A 16,023-nucleotide genomic window follows, 5' to 3' on the forward strand; every position below is an offset into this window, starting at 1 on the left:
TCTGGGTGATCTCACTGATTTCAATACAAGAGCTATCCCATGCCTGTGTCAGCTGTAAAGCCTCTTGTCCTTGAGATAGTGTTCTTTGTGGTCTCCTTCACAGTGATGAGGGATAGCTGAATCCCCAGCTCTTCCAAACAGGATGGACATTAACTCACTAACGGTTAGTATCAGTTGTGAGTGCGGGCTCTCAATTCCCATGTCCCTGCTGAACCCTGAGGAGTTTCATACCTGGATATTGCCCAGGCATAATGGTGGTCTCTGAAAGTTATAGAAACTAAAACACAGGCTGCAGAGGAGGTGGCTGGGTGTCTGTCTCCTGCAGCAGCATCTAGATTTGTACAAAGATTTATTCTAGGCGTATAGAAGGTATGTTATTGTCCCCAGCCATAGGACAGAGAACCATTCTCTGCCAGAAACTCTCCTGTTGAAACATTTTGGCTAATGTGCAGTCTGATTCATCTGGATGACTGCTTCAGTCTGTCAGCAGCTCCTTCGGATGAGACCGCAATGAGTTGTGACCTTTGAGAATAGAGTTAGGTCTCTCCTTGCCTTTTTACTGTGAAAGTTGCAAGCTAGCCATGGAGCGCATTTATGACTGGGGTCTTGTTTCTGACAAAAATGTCCAGGGTTCTCAGACGCTCACTATTGCAGGTCTGATTCATGTCCATTTAGGGTTGTTCTGATTCTTTTCCACTGTGGCTGTGCTACCCTTACTGACCGGCATTGTCACCATGCGACATCCTGCCTAGATGCCTTAGTGGAGGAATTCTTGAGTCCTTTTCCGCAGACTGCATCTGCATAGAATTTAGCCCTAAACTAGAATTGTTCCCTTTTTATTACAAGTCTTCCGCGAGTTCAGTGTCTGGATGGTACCTTGTCAGGCTGTTGATCCTGGCATTTACTTTGCCAGTGATGGCAACCTCAATTGCTTGCCTGTCCACTTCTCCCTCAATCACCTCCGTGCTTCTTCACATGCCATCCCCGTGCATTGGAACATCTTCACATAAGTATAAATAAAACTGTCAACTTAACCTTAAGCTACCTCTGAAATGATGCCTATAAATTTCTTCTGCTGGCACTGGTTAGGATAAATGATGATCTGCAATTTCTCCTTTTCTGCTCAACTCTGCTCATTTTGTTACTCATTCCCTCACCCTTCTCCATCATACATGTCTAGTTTTCCTCCTGTTGTGTCCTGTCATCTAGATTGTGAGCTCTCCGGCTACCTTGATGGAGCCATGATCCTTAACTGCAGCTCCTACGTACTACTGTAATATGAATAGTAATAATAGCCACCTCTCACACACGAAGATATGGTAACCTGCTAGCAAGAAGGTAATTACCTAGAGCCAGTTCACCACAGCGGAGATTAAATTTTTCAGCGACATTTTGGAACGCAATGGGAGTTGTGTGTATTCAGCACCTAGAAAAATTGGACCCTTAGGGTGAAATTCCCTCCTGTGCAGAGGGCATGCCACAGGGGCTAAGTCACTCTTAAATACTACTTAAGACCTCAAAAACAGGACGTAAGTCAAATTTAAGTAGTGAATAGGCCTTGTGCTGGCCTGGTGAATTTCATCCTTCAGGAGCAGCACCCCCAAAAGATTGTTGTTCTACTTATTCTATCTATGCACAGGGGAACTGTACACAGAGAGCAAGGGGTTTCCATTAAGAATCTTCCTGGGCAGGTGCAGCAAAGATGAGGTTTGACCTTTCCCTTCTTGATGTTTTCCAGGAGAGGCATGCTGCAGAGGTCCGTAGAAACAAGGAGCTCCAGGTTGAACTGTCTGGCTGAAAAAAGCAACGGTGGATGAGACACCTCCCCACCATTAGTAAACTCCCCTGCCTATATTATTACGGATCATGCGATATCAGTATGGGAAATGTATGACATGGTTTAAAAAAAAATAAAAAAAAAAATCAAGAACTCAAAAAACAAAACAAAAACAAAAATAAAAACAATATGGTCTCTCTGCAGAATGATTTGCTTGATGTTTAAAAAAAACTTGGATCTTATTTTGTAAATACTTACATTTTTGTTAAAAAATACAAGTATTGCATTATGCAAGTTATTTCATAATCTTACGTGTCCTGTAACAGGCTTTTGATGTTGTCTATTTCCACTCAGTTGAATTTGCTAGGTCTGTTCATTTGAAGCAGCCGATGTCTAATTCCATTTCCTGCCATTTTAATTCTAACCATGCAATGAGATTAATAGTAGGTCTATGGTGCTCGAGACCAGTCATCGCCGAATAACCCAGAAGGCTTTGTAATCAATAAGCTCTGTTAAAACAATAACTAGATCACAGGTATTGTGACGACACATGAAGCTGTCCGGATGAAAAGCTCTTAAAACATTGTGTGTTCATTATTTATTTACATCTACCCTTTGTAGCATTAAAATGAACCGGAGATTAAACTGTTATTTGCAATGTTTATTTTGTCTGCCTTCATCAGATCAGAGGCAACAAATATGGCTTTTTTAATAAGAGCTACTGATAAGAAGGCAAGGGACATCAATCTGAGCCAAAGTTAAGAAGCTGAGTATTATAAACAGCTAGCTATGAAAAATCCTAAATGGTACACAACAGCCATAAACATGCTAATTGTCTCACAAGCTTAATTCACAAGTTGAAGATTTATTGATGGTGCAATTAATCAACATCAAGTGGCTTTGTCTGTAGATGCCATGATCTATGATATTCATTTGAAGCTACTGTGTTACATGTGTAAAAGTACAAAGGCTACTGAGTATTTCCACCTGGAACCCGTGAGCTGGTTGTTGCCTTTTTTTTTTTTTAAACACTGCCGATTTCCATTCAACATGACCTGTCCTCTTCAGTGTTAGTCAACCTGACCTACTTTAAAGACATCTAGAAAAAAAAGAGGGCTGATGCGGCAGGAATAATTAGACAGGGTGCTTGTGCCAAGTACGGTATCACCAAACCTAACATAACCCCTAAAATAGCTGCCGTTTTGAAGTTGTCCCTACCCCCTGGAGGTTGCTGCCTGCATATTCTACTCTTCATTAGTGCTATTTTCCTGTATGTCATTGTGAGCAAGCTGTGATTAATAAAGAATTGGGGTTCTGTGAACTGAAAAAGGGCTTGTCTGTTCTCTCGCTCCATCACTTCTGACACATGCCACTGTGAAGTTAAAGTCCACTGACTTCATAGCATCATGGACATTAGAAACGGAAAGGCCTATGAGTAGGTCAGGGAGCCCATTCCCCTGCCAATATAGGATGAATCCCTACAATATATATTTTTATTGTTGAGACATAGTGCTTATCATTATGTGTCTCCGAGGCTGAGATACAATGCAATCCTGAAGGGTGACTTTACAGAGCACAAAGAAGAACAGGATGCATCCGAAGAAGTGGGCTGTAGTCCACGAAAGCTTATGCTCTAATAAATTTGTTAGTCTCTAAGGTGCCACAAGTCCTCCTGTTCTTCTTTTTGCAGATACAGACTAACACGGCTGCTACTCTGAAACTTTACAGAGCACAGAATGTAATAAAAAAAGAAACCATCAGTAAAAGGCATGTGGGGATGCAGGCTTACCACTGTCATGTCCCACAACAAGCACATACCATGACCCCAACACTTGCTATCTGTGAACACATTGATGTTAGAGCCTAAGGAAACTCACTTCCAGGCTTAATGAACAAGGCAAAATAGCTAGAGATAGTACTGAGCAGCAGCAGGGTTTGGCTGTAGAACCCGATCAGGACTCACACCATGTAAAGACACAGGTTTGGTCCAGAACCAAAATCAACAATAATTATTTTTAATAGTTTCTGATTTAAATCCAGGAAAGCAAAGCTACTGAGAGATGGTTCCTGAAGAAAGATGGGCCAAGACAAGAAATATGTATGATGAATTTGGGGGCTTCCAAGCCCCCAAGTCTGAACGAGCCTAGGGTTGGTTTTGCAAAACCAGAATCCACCCAACAAGTTTTTCCAAAATCAAACTTAGTCCGTGCAGGGCTTTTGGCTCATTTCTCAGACAGACAATCAGCAAATGCCCACACAGGCACCAGGGCATGAGCAAAGTGACAGATTTGACAACACATGCACCAGATAACAATATGAGGGATAAAGCCCTTCACAAAAACTTGGTTTTGCTGTTTAAATTCTTCTGTTTTTATGGCAGCACGAACAAAAGAGGAAATGGAAAACACTAGGAATTGGTTCAAATAGCAAACTTTGGATCTGGATTTCATACTCCCAAAGTTGGCAGATGTTTATAATGGGTGCAACCAAAATGCCAAATCCAAAGGTATATTCATAAATTCCAAGGCCATAAGGGACCATTGTGATCATCTAGTCTGACCTCCTGCACAGTACAGGCCATAGAACTTCCCCCATATAATTCCTAGAATAGATCTTTTAGAAAACCATCCAGGAGCTCACCTAAGTTCAGAGGGGTTCAGATCGACAGGTTTGGTGTGAGAGTTTCTCAGGCAAAGATAATATACTGGCACCTGAGGATCCTTCAGAACCAAATTACTGCCGTGTCAATTGGCTAATAAGATTTGGCACTATTTTAGCACCGTGCCTATTACTCCATCACTGTATACTTTCTAGCTGATCCCCATTTATACATTTGGTGTAATGGATCTATAAAATGGGGTTGCAGATTAAAGATCTTCCTGAAAGGTAAGAATACTCAGAACACCCATTTTTAAAGCCTTTCTATCCCAGCCATTTTAAATATTTGAGCTTTTTGAAATTCTGTGGGTGTTGTGACAGACCCAGACCAATGGGGTACAGGAGTCTGGTCGAGGGCAAATATACTGGTCACTGGATGAGTAGTTTTCTGTTCCCTGAGTGACCAGAGCAGGGGCTGCACTAGAGTAATCAGGAACCTGCTAGAACCAGTTAAGACAGGCAGGCTAATTAGGACACCTGGAGCCAATTAAGAAGAAGCTGCTAGAATCAATTAAGGCAGGCTAATCAGGGCACCTGGGTTTTAAAAGGAGCTCACTTCAGTTTGTGGTGCTAGTGAGAGGAGCTGGGAGAAAGGGGGTGTGCTGCTGGAGGCAGGGGCGGCTCTAGGCACCAGCAAAGCAAGCACATGCTTGGGGCAGCCCATTTGCAGGGGCGGCAACCGGGGGGATCCAGCCTGGGAGCTGAGAACCAACAGGGGCCCTGGGAGCTGTAGTTCCTTGGTTAGCTCCCTGCCTATAGAGCCAGCCCTGGAGCAGGGAAAGAACTATGTTTCCCAGCATTCCCTTGGCCACTGCCAACAGGAAAGAGGGGGAGGGAGTGAGGTAGCTGAGACCTCATGCTGCTGTGAATGGAGAGCTGCACTGTGAATAGGGATTCCATATTTTAACATTCAAAAAATACGACACTCCACAGGGAGGGAGGGTAGCCCCACCCTGCCCCCATCCACTCCCTCCGACTGCCCCCACAGAAACCCCAACCCATCCAACCCCTCCTGCTCCCTGATCACCCCCTCCTGGGACCCCTGCCCCAACTGCCCCCCAGGATCCCACCCCCTATCTAAGCCTCCCTTCTCCTTGTCCCCAACTGCCCCCTCCTGAGACACACACCCCCCCAATTTCCCCCCCTAGCACTCCACCCCCTACCTGTCCCCTGACAAACTCCCAGGACTCCCATGCCTATCCAACTGCTGCCTGTCCCCTGACTGCCCCCCCCAACCCATCTAACCTAGGGTTACCATACGTCCTCTTTTTCCCGGACATGTCCGGCTTTTCGGCACTCAAACCCCCGTCCGGGGGGAATTGCCAAAAAGCTGAACATGTCCGGGAAAATGGCGGCTCTGCTCCTCCCCTGACTCTTCGGCTCTGTTTAAGAGCCGAGCTGCCCGAGCGCTATGGGCTTCAGGCAGCCCCCTTGCCTCCGGACCCCAGCCGCCGGCTGGGCACTTCCCCTCCCGGGCTCCAGCGGCGCAGGGTCCGGAGGCACGGGGGCTGCCCGAAGCCGGTAGCGCTGGGGCAGCTCGGCTCTTAAACAGAGCCGAAGAGTCAGGGGAGGAGCAGAGCCTCCAGCCGCGGCGGCTCTGCTCCTCCCCGACTCTTCGGAGCCAAGCGCTACGGGCTTTGGGCAGCCCCCATACCTCCAGACCCTGCGCTGCCGGAGCCCGGGAGGGGAAGTGCCCGGCCGGCAGCTGGGGTCCGCTGGGGAAGCGCCAGCCGGGGGTGCAGGGTCTGGGGGCTGCCCGGCAAACCGTGAAGCCGGTAGCGCTCGGGCAGCCCTTTCCACATGGCTGGGAGTGGGAGGGAGGAGGGGGTGGAGTTAGGGCGGGGAAGGGGCGGAGTTGGGGCGGGGCTAGGGTGGGGAAATGGGCGGGGCCAGGGCCCGTGGAGGGTCCTCTTTTTTGTTAGATATGATAACCCTAATCTAACCCCCCCTTCTCCCTGCCCCTGACTGCCCCCCCGAAACTCTGCCCTCATCCAACCTCCCAGCCCCCTTAGTGTGACACTCAGACCAGCGTGTCTGGCTTCATGCAGCGCCAGACATACTGCTGCATACATGCTGCTGTGCTCCCCTGCAGAGCTACAGCCTCCCCCTGCTCCCCCAGCACCTGCCTTCCAGATTTGAACACCTCAAAATTAAGGAGTGCTCAAGCTCAGTTTGGGCAGCTGTTACTTCATTTCTCCCAAATCAAATATACTGATCCACCGTAACTTGCTGTAGAAAAAGTAGGATAAAATTGAGCAAGAAATGCTTCCCAGTGGTTATTAGGACTGGAATTGTTATTTTCAACAGCCATTGCCTTTTTTGTTTGTTTGTTTAAAAGGAAGACCATGATATTGCATTGGCAAATTCCCCATAGAAAGAAAGAGGAACAAAAGAATAATAAAGGCACCTCAACTTTTCTTCATTTATGTAGGACAGTCTTATAATATGCATCCAGATATCCTCCAGTCACACAAGCTGAAAATTGTTCCACTTTACTGCAGTTCTGTAACCATATGGGAACCAATCCTGTCTGTGTTCTGTGCACATCTAAAATTCCTACTGAATGACCTGCCATAGGAGCGAGTTACCAGTGACCCAGGGCTGCGGCGTAAGGAGGGTGCAGGTGGGGGGGGGGGGGAGAGAGCCCAGGGCTGGGGCGGCAGGAGGTGTGTGGGGGGGGCTAATGAGGGAGCCTAGAGCTGGGGTGGCAGAGGGTGTGGGGGAGGGGAGAGAAGAGCGCAGGGCTGGGGCAGCAGGGGGGTCCGGCGAGGAGCCCAGGGCTGGAACGGGGGGCAGCCAAAATTTTTTTTGCTTGGGGCGGCAAAAAACCTAGAGCCGGCCCCGGGTAGAGGAGGACTGAGGAGCACAAGCGTTATCAGACACCAGGAAGAAGGTCCTGTGGTGAGAATAAGGAAGGTGTTTGGAGGAGGCCATGGGGAAGTAGCCCAGGGAGTTGTAGCTGTTATGCAGCTGTTACAGGAGGCACTATAGACAGCTGCAGTCCACAGGGCCCTGGGCTGGAACCCGGAGTAGAGGGCAGGCCTGGGTTCCCCCCAAACCTCCCAATTGACCTGGACTGTGGGTTCTTCCAGAGGGGAAGGTCTCTGGGCTGTTCCCCAACCCACATGGTGAATCTCTGAGGCAAGAAAATCTGCCAATAAGCGCAGGACCCACCAAGATAGAGGAGGAACTTTGTCACAGTGTGCAGCACCTTCGACAATTAGGCCACTTCCTTAGGTGACTAACCATAGATTTGGGTCCCTAACTATATCTCCAGACAGATGTCAACATTTTTAGCCTAAGCACTGAAACTGAACTAACTGAAATTGCTAGTAGATCCTTAAACAGTGCAGTGCATACAGGGGATACTGTAACACCAGGGCAAATGCTTGGCCATCTCAGTGGGAGTTATAACTATATAACTGCAGAGCAGAGATGTGCCAAGACCCCACAAGAGGCACTGTTTTCTTTGCATGCTCACAGTTAACCCCAGTTTGCAGGTGCAAACATGCCCCTTTAGATGTTGCTGTGTTTTAAGTTAGTTTATCAATTAATTAGGTCATGGCTATTAGAAGGACAATGCTTGAGCAACCAGAAATGAAGTTTGTGTTCCAACACAAACTTGAACCCTCCCAACCTTCACTGGTGTTTGGGGATCCAGAGTCTGGGTTAATTTCTAGTCCACATCTTAAAACATTTTCCCCTTTGTTATCACTTTTAAAGGTGTTTTTTTTTAAATAATAATAATAATAAATGAAACAAAACTGTAACAATACTTAACTTGCATAGCAACTTGTATCCCTTCCTTCAATCAAGAGTCACAAAGCACTTTACAAACCAATGAACCCACACCAATGGCTGCATGGGGTTATGGTATGGTATGTCCAAAAAGTTACCCCCATTGACCTACTTCTTACTGATCCTTTTAGAGGGAAAGCCACTGGGATCCGCTGTCTCCTGAATATCTGAAGAGGTGACAGCCTGAAAGGGGGGTTACTCCCTTCACTTGAAGTGACCTGTAGAAGTTCTTTCCTCTCCTAAAGGCTGGGTGACTAGAAGAGGGGGGGAATGGACAGATCTTACCACTAAACTGCCCTTGTAGTGGAATAAAGATTTCCACCTCCTCAGGCTTTCAGGAGGAGGACAGGGAGACAGCCCCCGTGCAATCAAACCCCTTTTTCCTCAAGCTTTTGGGAGGAAGGAAATGGCGATTCTATCCTTCTTCAAGAAAGTGCAGTGAAGTTTGTCTCTATGGGCCCTTTGTTACTGGATAGCTCTCAGACTATCGTATACAACAAAAAACAGACCGTGTCTTACAATGGAGAAGCAATGTTTGCTTACATTTTAAAGTGTATCACTCATTCGAAGTGTATTTCAGCAATGAGGGAGCAGTGGGAAACATCTATTTTGTTTGTTGAAGCAGCAATTCACCCATTAGGGATATAGCCAAGAAAGATAGAAATCCTGAAAATCTTATATGTTTGCCCTACTGCCTCAGAAATACTGGTGCAGTGGCGCCATGCAGTGGTCAATTTTTATTTTGTTGGCCTCCACCAGGGAGAATCTCTAGAGCATTTAGTGTTAAGCTCTTCTTTCAAAGGGTTTTCATTGACTCAGCATTATGCTTTCACTAATACATTTGATAGCTTTTGGAGTCCAGTCACCAGGACCGGCTCTAGGCACCAGAAAACCAAGCACGTGCTTGGGGCAGCACAATTTCAGGGGCGGCATTGCGGCCACTTTTTTTTTTTTTTTTTTTTTTTTTTTTTTGGGCGCGCTTTGGCAGTTGCGCTCTCTAAGGTTTTGTTGGTTTTTTTTGCTTGGGGTGGCAAAAAACCTAGAGCCAGCTCTGCCAGTCACTTTAGATGATGACTGTTTCACTGCACTGCACTGCGACTGACATGAAATCTCATCCAACTGCAGAACTGGAAGCAGTCAGTTTATTCATAGATTCATAGTTTCCAAGGCCAGAAGGGACCATTGTGATCTAGTCTGATGTCCTCCATAACACAGGCCACAGAACTTCCCCCAAAATAATTCCTAGAGCATAGCCTTTAGAAAAACATCCAATTCTTTATTTAAAAAGGTCAGTGATGGAGTATCCACCACGACCCTTGGTATATTGTTCCAATGGTTAACTACTGTCACTGTTAGAAATTTATGCCTTATTTCCCGTCCAAATTTGTCTAGTCCAACTTCCAGCCATTGGATTATGTTATACTTTTTTCTGCTAAATTGAAGAGCACATTATGAAATATGTATTCCCCATGTGGGTACTTATAGACTGTAATCAAATCACCCCAAAACCTTCTCTTTGTTAAGCTAAATAGAGAGAGTTCCTTGAGTCTATCATTATAAGATGTTTTCTAATCCTTTAATAATTCTCAAGGCTCTTCACTGAACCCTCTCTAATTTATCAACATCCTTCATGAACTGTGGACACCAGAACTGGACACAGTATACCAGGTCACTTCTGTGATCATGCACCCCATAAGGCTTCATGGAAATATGCTTATGAATGTGTGTGTGTGTGTGTATATGACATAACTGGACTATGTTTTATGCTACATATGCCATGTAACATACTTCTGTAAAGGTTATAATCTACTGAATCTATTCATCCTATTTGTATGCATGGGTCCTTGTTGTATTCGAAGTTATGAATATTGGCTGTGTACTTGCTTGATTTCTAAGTAGCCTTAGTAAAGCATTTGGTCAGCTTCTTGAGAAAGGAATGTGCAAATTAAGTGCCCAATCAAGAAACACTTAAAGGACAATGAATACCTGAGGACATTCAGGGTAGCATGTAAACAATGGCTGCTGCCTGTAAAAACTGAGTCATGCATGGACATGTGACTTCCCCATGTGACTCCAAAACTCCATCTTGGAGCTGGACTTTGCATAGGAGAGAGAAGGGGGTCTCCACCCACAAGAGAAAGTCTACTTAAACCCCTGGGAGACCCCTCCATTTTGTCTTCAGCTGGCTCAAGAGTTAGTCTCTCAACCCCGAAGGATACCTGAGAGAAACTGGAACAAAGGACAGTAACTACAGGGGGCATGAGTGATTGCTGGACCCAGACTAGAAGGAGGCTAGTCTGTAAAAGGAAGCTTATTGGAATTCCTCTGAGGGTGAGGTTTTTAATCTGTATTCAGTTTGCTTACTGTATTAGACAGAGTTGCGTGTTCTATTTTATTTTGCTTGGTAATTCACTTTGTTCTATCTGTTACTACTTGGAACCACTTAAATCCTATTTCTGTATTTAATAAAATCACTTTTTACTTATTAATTAACCCAGAATATATATTAATACGGGAGGGGGGAGAACAGCTGTGCATCTCTCTCTCTCTATCAGTATTATAGAGGGCGAACAATTTATGAGTTTACCCTGTATAACCTTTATACAGGGTAAAACGGTTTTATTTGGGGTTTGGACCCCATTGGGAGTTGGGCATCTGAGTGTTAAAGACAGGAACACTTCTCAAGTTGCTTTCAGTTAAGTCTGCAGCTTTGGGGCACACGGTTCAGACCCTGGGTCGGTGTTGGAGCAGACGGGTGTGTCTAACTCCACAAGACAGAGTGCTGGAGTCCCAAGCTGGCAGGGAAAGCAGGGGCAGAAGTAGTCTTGGCTCATCAGTTGGCAGCCCCAACCCATCACAACTTCAGTGCCAAATATAGAGCTAGAATAACCTCTCTACTACTACTCAGGATTCTTGTTTATGCATCCAAGCATTACATTAGCCCTTTTGGCCACAGAGTCACACGGGAAGCTCATGTTCAGCTGATTATCCACCACAACCCCCAGATCTTTTTCAGAGTCTTTGTTTCCCAGGATAGATTTCCCCCATCCTGTAAGTCTGGCCTATATTCTTTGTTCCTAGGCATATGCATTTACATTTGGTCATATTAAAATGCATCTTGTTTGCTTGATCCCATCTTATCAAACTGATACAGAATGATCTGGATTGCAACCTGTTGTCTTCATTATTTACCACTCCCCCAATTTTTGGGTCACCTACACATTTTATCAGTAATGATTTTATACATGGCAACAAAGTATTCTAACTATAGAGCAGGAAGGGGCCAGCATAATTTGCTATGCTGCCCAGACTCCTCCGTAACTAAAAGAACAACTAGGATAATGTGACTTTAGACAAGCCTAGCATTGTCAGAGTCCTAGGAGGCAGCTGATGATACACAGCAAGCAGCTCAGAAGAAAAACCAAAGAATAGAGAGGACCAATTGCAGAAAGATAGAGAACAGAGAATGACGCTAGCATGGATGCTCAGTAACAGATCATGTGAGCTAGACAAAGAAATAACTCTTGCACTTAAAACGTAGGCCTAGCATCACAGCAGATGAAAGAGAGACTGCTTAGCCTTGAATTCACCCTTCTACAAAGGTGCGTAGCCACAGAATGCTTATAATGGGGGATAACCAGAACACATTACAAGTAGACATAAAAATCCAGCCCACAACTTACCTGTAAAGGTAAAAACTATCATCTACATCTAGTATCAAAACTCCCCTCACCATTGTATGGCACTGAAAATAAGAAAAATAATCTAAAATTTGTTTCTATGTCCATGACAATAGTTCTGGGTGCACACATAGCTCACTGGAGACAGAAGACAACCTGAAAGCAGCCTTAAAGCCAAGATACAGAACAAGAGAGGGAGGTGTTAACTAAGGAAAGAGCCATGCCACAGCTTTTCAGACAGGAATGTACAGTACTTCATTGTATTATGGAAACACACAGTCCTATTTTAAACAGACATTTAGAATTCATATTATAATTATTATATTATAATGTACTTTAGGAATATAACTCCTAAATTATTAAAATATCAAATTTGCACAACCATAATGTTAAAAATGATTTTTATATGTTCTACTTGCTTTCAAACAAGCTTTTAATAAACGCTGTAAAATCATGCATGACCAGCAGGGGGCAATATATTATTATTATTAAACATGTGACTAAGATCACTTTACATTTCAAATGTGGTAATCAGTGCATTACACTAAGGCCCTGGTACATAGGTGCTGGAACTACGGGTACTGGGGGTGCTACTCACCCCCCAGCTTGAAGTGGTTTCCATCACAGACAGGGTTTACAGTTGGTTCAATGGGGCTCAGCAGCCCCACTATACAAATTGTTCCAGCACCCCTGCCCTGGTATGGATTATTGCCAAGTATGACATCCTGTTACTTGTCCTGAGATCTGGATTTTAGTTTGACTCATAAAATGTGTTACCCTTTGAGTGGGGAAACCCCACTGCTTTGGCTGGATTCCTTTACAGAAAAGTCCTATAGAACTTAAGGATGAACACAGTGGAGTCCAGTGGAGATTTCATACGGTTCTGTATAAGTTACTCTAAAAACCTACAGAACATAAGAAAGATCTCCTGCTGTGCACTTTTTGAACCATCCTAAAGAAATTCTATGGCATGGATAGAATTTTATAGATAATTATATTGGATAATTCAGAAAGATTAATATTTTCTCTTAGTTTTTAAAAGGACTGCTCCATAAGTGTTGAAAGAAAGAAAAAAAGAAAGAAAGAACCTCCAGTCTATTACTGCAGGTTATCACCTCAGCTCATAGCATTAGGCCATAGAGATGCTATTCCATTTCCTAATTATACAGATTCTACCCCTATAGCTAGTTTACAGTTACTACTTGTATTCAGTCCCTCCCTATCAGGGATGTAGCAACATTTTTATCTGGGGGATAAAACTAGAGTTAAAAAAAAAAAAGATTGTTGTTGAATATCTTTTTTTTACACTATATGATTATTGAAGCAGGGACCCTGGATAACTCACAATCTGTTCTGTTCAACCCAGCAGGGGGACAGTCTCTGATAGTTTCAGCAGCTTAAAGTCCCTCTCTTTCCCCCAGGGTACAGGGCTCTTGATAGTCAAGGCGAGGTTGAAAGTCTCTCCTACAGCAGACTCTCTCTGGATCTTTTCTTCCTTGGCTGGAAAATAGCTTAGTAGACAGTTTCCTCCTCTTGCGAAGGGGAATTCTATATGCCTGGATGATACTTACTGGTCTGTGCTTCTCCCACCCTTTCTGCAACCAGACTAGCTGTTTCCCTCCTTCTCTCATGAAGGCTACCTGTTCTCTTTCTCATTCTCTGTGCACAAGGACTTCTGATCCCCTCTCTCTAGGGAAACCTGGGATAGGCCCAATCAGCTGCCACTCCTCTGGGGCTGACTCCCAAAGCCTCTTGATTGACTCTTCCCTTCTCCTTCCTCCCCCTCACAATTTCAAAGTTCCGTGTACTCTTTTGACAAAGGAAGATTGGAGGACAGACATCAAGGAGCCCATGGGACTAATTGTATTCAATATTTTTACTAATCACCTTGGCAAAAAAAGTAGGAATGTGCTAATGAAATTTGCTGATGATACAAAGTTGAGAGACATCGTCAGTACAGAGGAGGATCGGAGTATTAAACAGGAAGATAGATCTGGATGATCTTGAAAACTGGAGTGACAGAAGTAGGATGAGATTCAACAGTACAAAGTGCAAGTTCATGCACTTAGGGTCTAATAATAAGAATTTCTACTACAAGCTCGGGGCTTATCAGTTGGCAGTAACAGAAGAGGAGAGACACCTGGGTGTATGAGTCAATCATAGGATAACTATGAGCCACCAATGTGATGCAGCTGTGAAAAAGGCAAATGTGATCCTAGGATGTATTAGGGAAGGCATTTTAAGTAGAGATAGGGGAGTATTAATGCCATTATACTATACCCTAGTAAGACCTCATCTGGAATACTGTGTACAATTCTGGCTACTCATGCTCAAGAAAGCTGAATTCCAACTGGAACAGGTGCAGAGAAATGCTACTAGGATGATCAGGGGAGTGGAGGGCCTATCTTATGACAGGAGACTGGAAGACCTTGCCTCATTTAGCTTAGCAAAAAGAAGACTGAGAAGGTATGATTGCTCTCTATAAATACATTAGGGAGGTAAATATCAGGGAGGGTGACAAGCTATTTAAGCTAAAGGCCAATGTTGGCACTAGAACAAATTAATATAAACTGGCCTTGAACAAACTGAGGCTGGAAGTTAAAAGGTTTCTAATCACCAGAGGGGAAAGGTTCTGGAACAGACTCCCAATAGGAGCTGTGGAGGCAAACAACTTAATTAGTTTTAAGTGATAGCTGGACAAATTTATGGAGTGCAAATGTGAGACATGGTTGCTCATGATAGGGGGGAGCAGTGCTTAGCAGCCCCGGGCTCATTTCCAGTTTATGACATATGTTCCTAAAGCTAATGCTTCAGGGTTTCAGTCAGCCACCAACAGGGGTCAGGAAGGGATTTCCCCCCAATGTATCCTGGGGGGAGGGTGGAGGAAGAGGGTTATCTCCTTCCTCTGAAGCATCAGGGATAGCCCTTTTGGAGATGGGACACTGGACAGGGCTCTGAGGTGGCACCGAGCATTCTCTCTCTCTCGGGTGCTTGAGCCGTCTTGTTCTTGTTCATATGCGGAAGGGCTAACTGATGTCCATACATGGAGTCGGACAGGAATTTTTCCTCCAGGTCAGACTGGCAGTGATCTTGGTTGCGGGTATTTGACCTTCCTCTTCAGCATGTGGATGCAGGTCATACCCAGATAATCCTGGAAAGTATCTAATTTAATGATTTCCCTCCCATTACAAGGGCCTCAAGCTCTGGTGCACCTCAGTCCCCCCTCTTCTCGGCCTGTGGCACATAATAGTCTAGTCTCCTGCGAACTGTAATACTTTAGTCTCTGTTCAGTTGTTGGGTTTAGTGTGAGAGTGCTGGTTGGTGTTGGTGGCCTGTGATATACTAGAGGTCACACCAGATGATCTTGTGCAGTAGTTTTCAAACTGCAGGTTGCGACCCACTATTGGGTTGCGGAATGGAAGGCACTGGGTCGTGGCGTCTCTGGTCAGCACTGCCAACCGGGCTGTTAAAAGTCCCGTTGGCTGTGCTGCCTGGCTAAGGCAGGGTAGTCCCTACCTGTTCTGACACCACGCTGCACCCCGGAACTGGCCAGCAGCAGGTCCAGCTTCTGGGGGGGGGGCCAGGCACGAGGCTCTGTGTGCTGCCCCCACCCTGAGCACTGGCTAAGCACTCCCATTGGCAAGTTTCTGGCCAATGGGAGCTGGGGGGGCTTGCGTGCCTCCGCCTGGGAGGCGGACCTGCTGCTGGCTGCTTCCAGGGCACAGCGCTCTCTGCGGTGCCAGGATAGGCAGGAAGCCTGCCTTAGCACCCCTGTTGCACCGCTAACCGGGAGCCACCAGAGGTAAGCCAGCACCCCAATCCCCTGCCCCAGCCCTGAGCCCGCCCAAACCCAGAGCCTGCATCCTAAACCTCTCATCCTCAGCCCCACCCCAGAGCCTGCACCCCCAGCTCAGAGCCCTGACCCTCTCCCACACCCCAACTCCCCACCCCAGCCCTGAGGCCCCCCCCTGCACCCCAAGCCCCTCATCCCCAGCCCCACCCCAGAGCCTGCACCCCCAGCTCAGAGCCCTGACCCTCTCCCACACCCCAACTCCCTGCCCCAGCCCTGAGCCCCTCCCATACCCCAAACCCCTCATCCCCAGCTCCGTT

The 16,023-nt window shown here is 45.7% G+C and overlaps 1 protein-coding gene across 1 annotated transcript in view; it reads left to right on the forward strand.

Moving 5' to 3' along the window:
- Positions 1-3,106, forward strand: part of STMN2 (stathmin 2) — a 58,654-nt gene extending 55,548 nt beyond the window's left edge. The window contains exon 5 of the mRNA XM_005301532.5: positions 1,739-3,106. Within this exon, the coding sequence (XP_005301589.1) occupies positions 1,739-1,798 (60 nt within the window). The 3' untranslated portion in view covers positions 1,799-3,106. The remainder of the gene's footprint in view (positions 1-1,738) is intronic.
- The last annotated feature ends 12,917 nt before the right edge of the window (positions 3,107-16,023 follow it).

This window comes from Chrysemys picta, chromosome 2 (genome assembly GCF_011386835.1).
Source record: "Chrysemys picta bellii isolate R12L10 chromosome 2, ASM1138683v2, whole genome shotgun sequence".
Lineage (NCBI taxonomy): Eukaryota > Metazoa > Chordata > Testudines > Emydidae > Chrysemys > Chrysemys picta.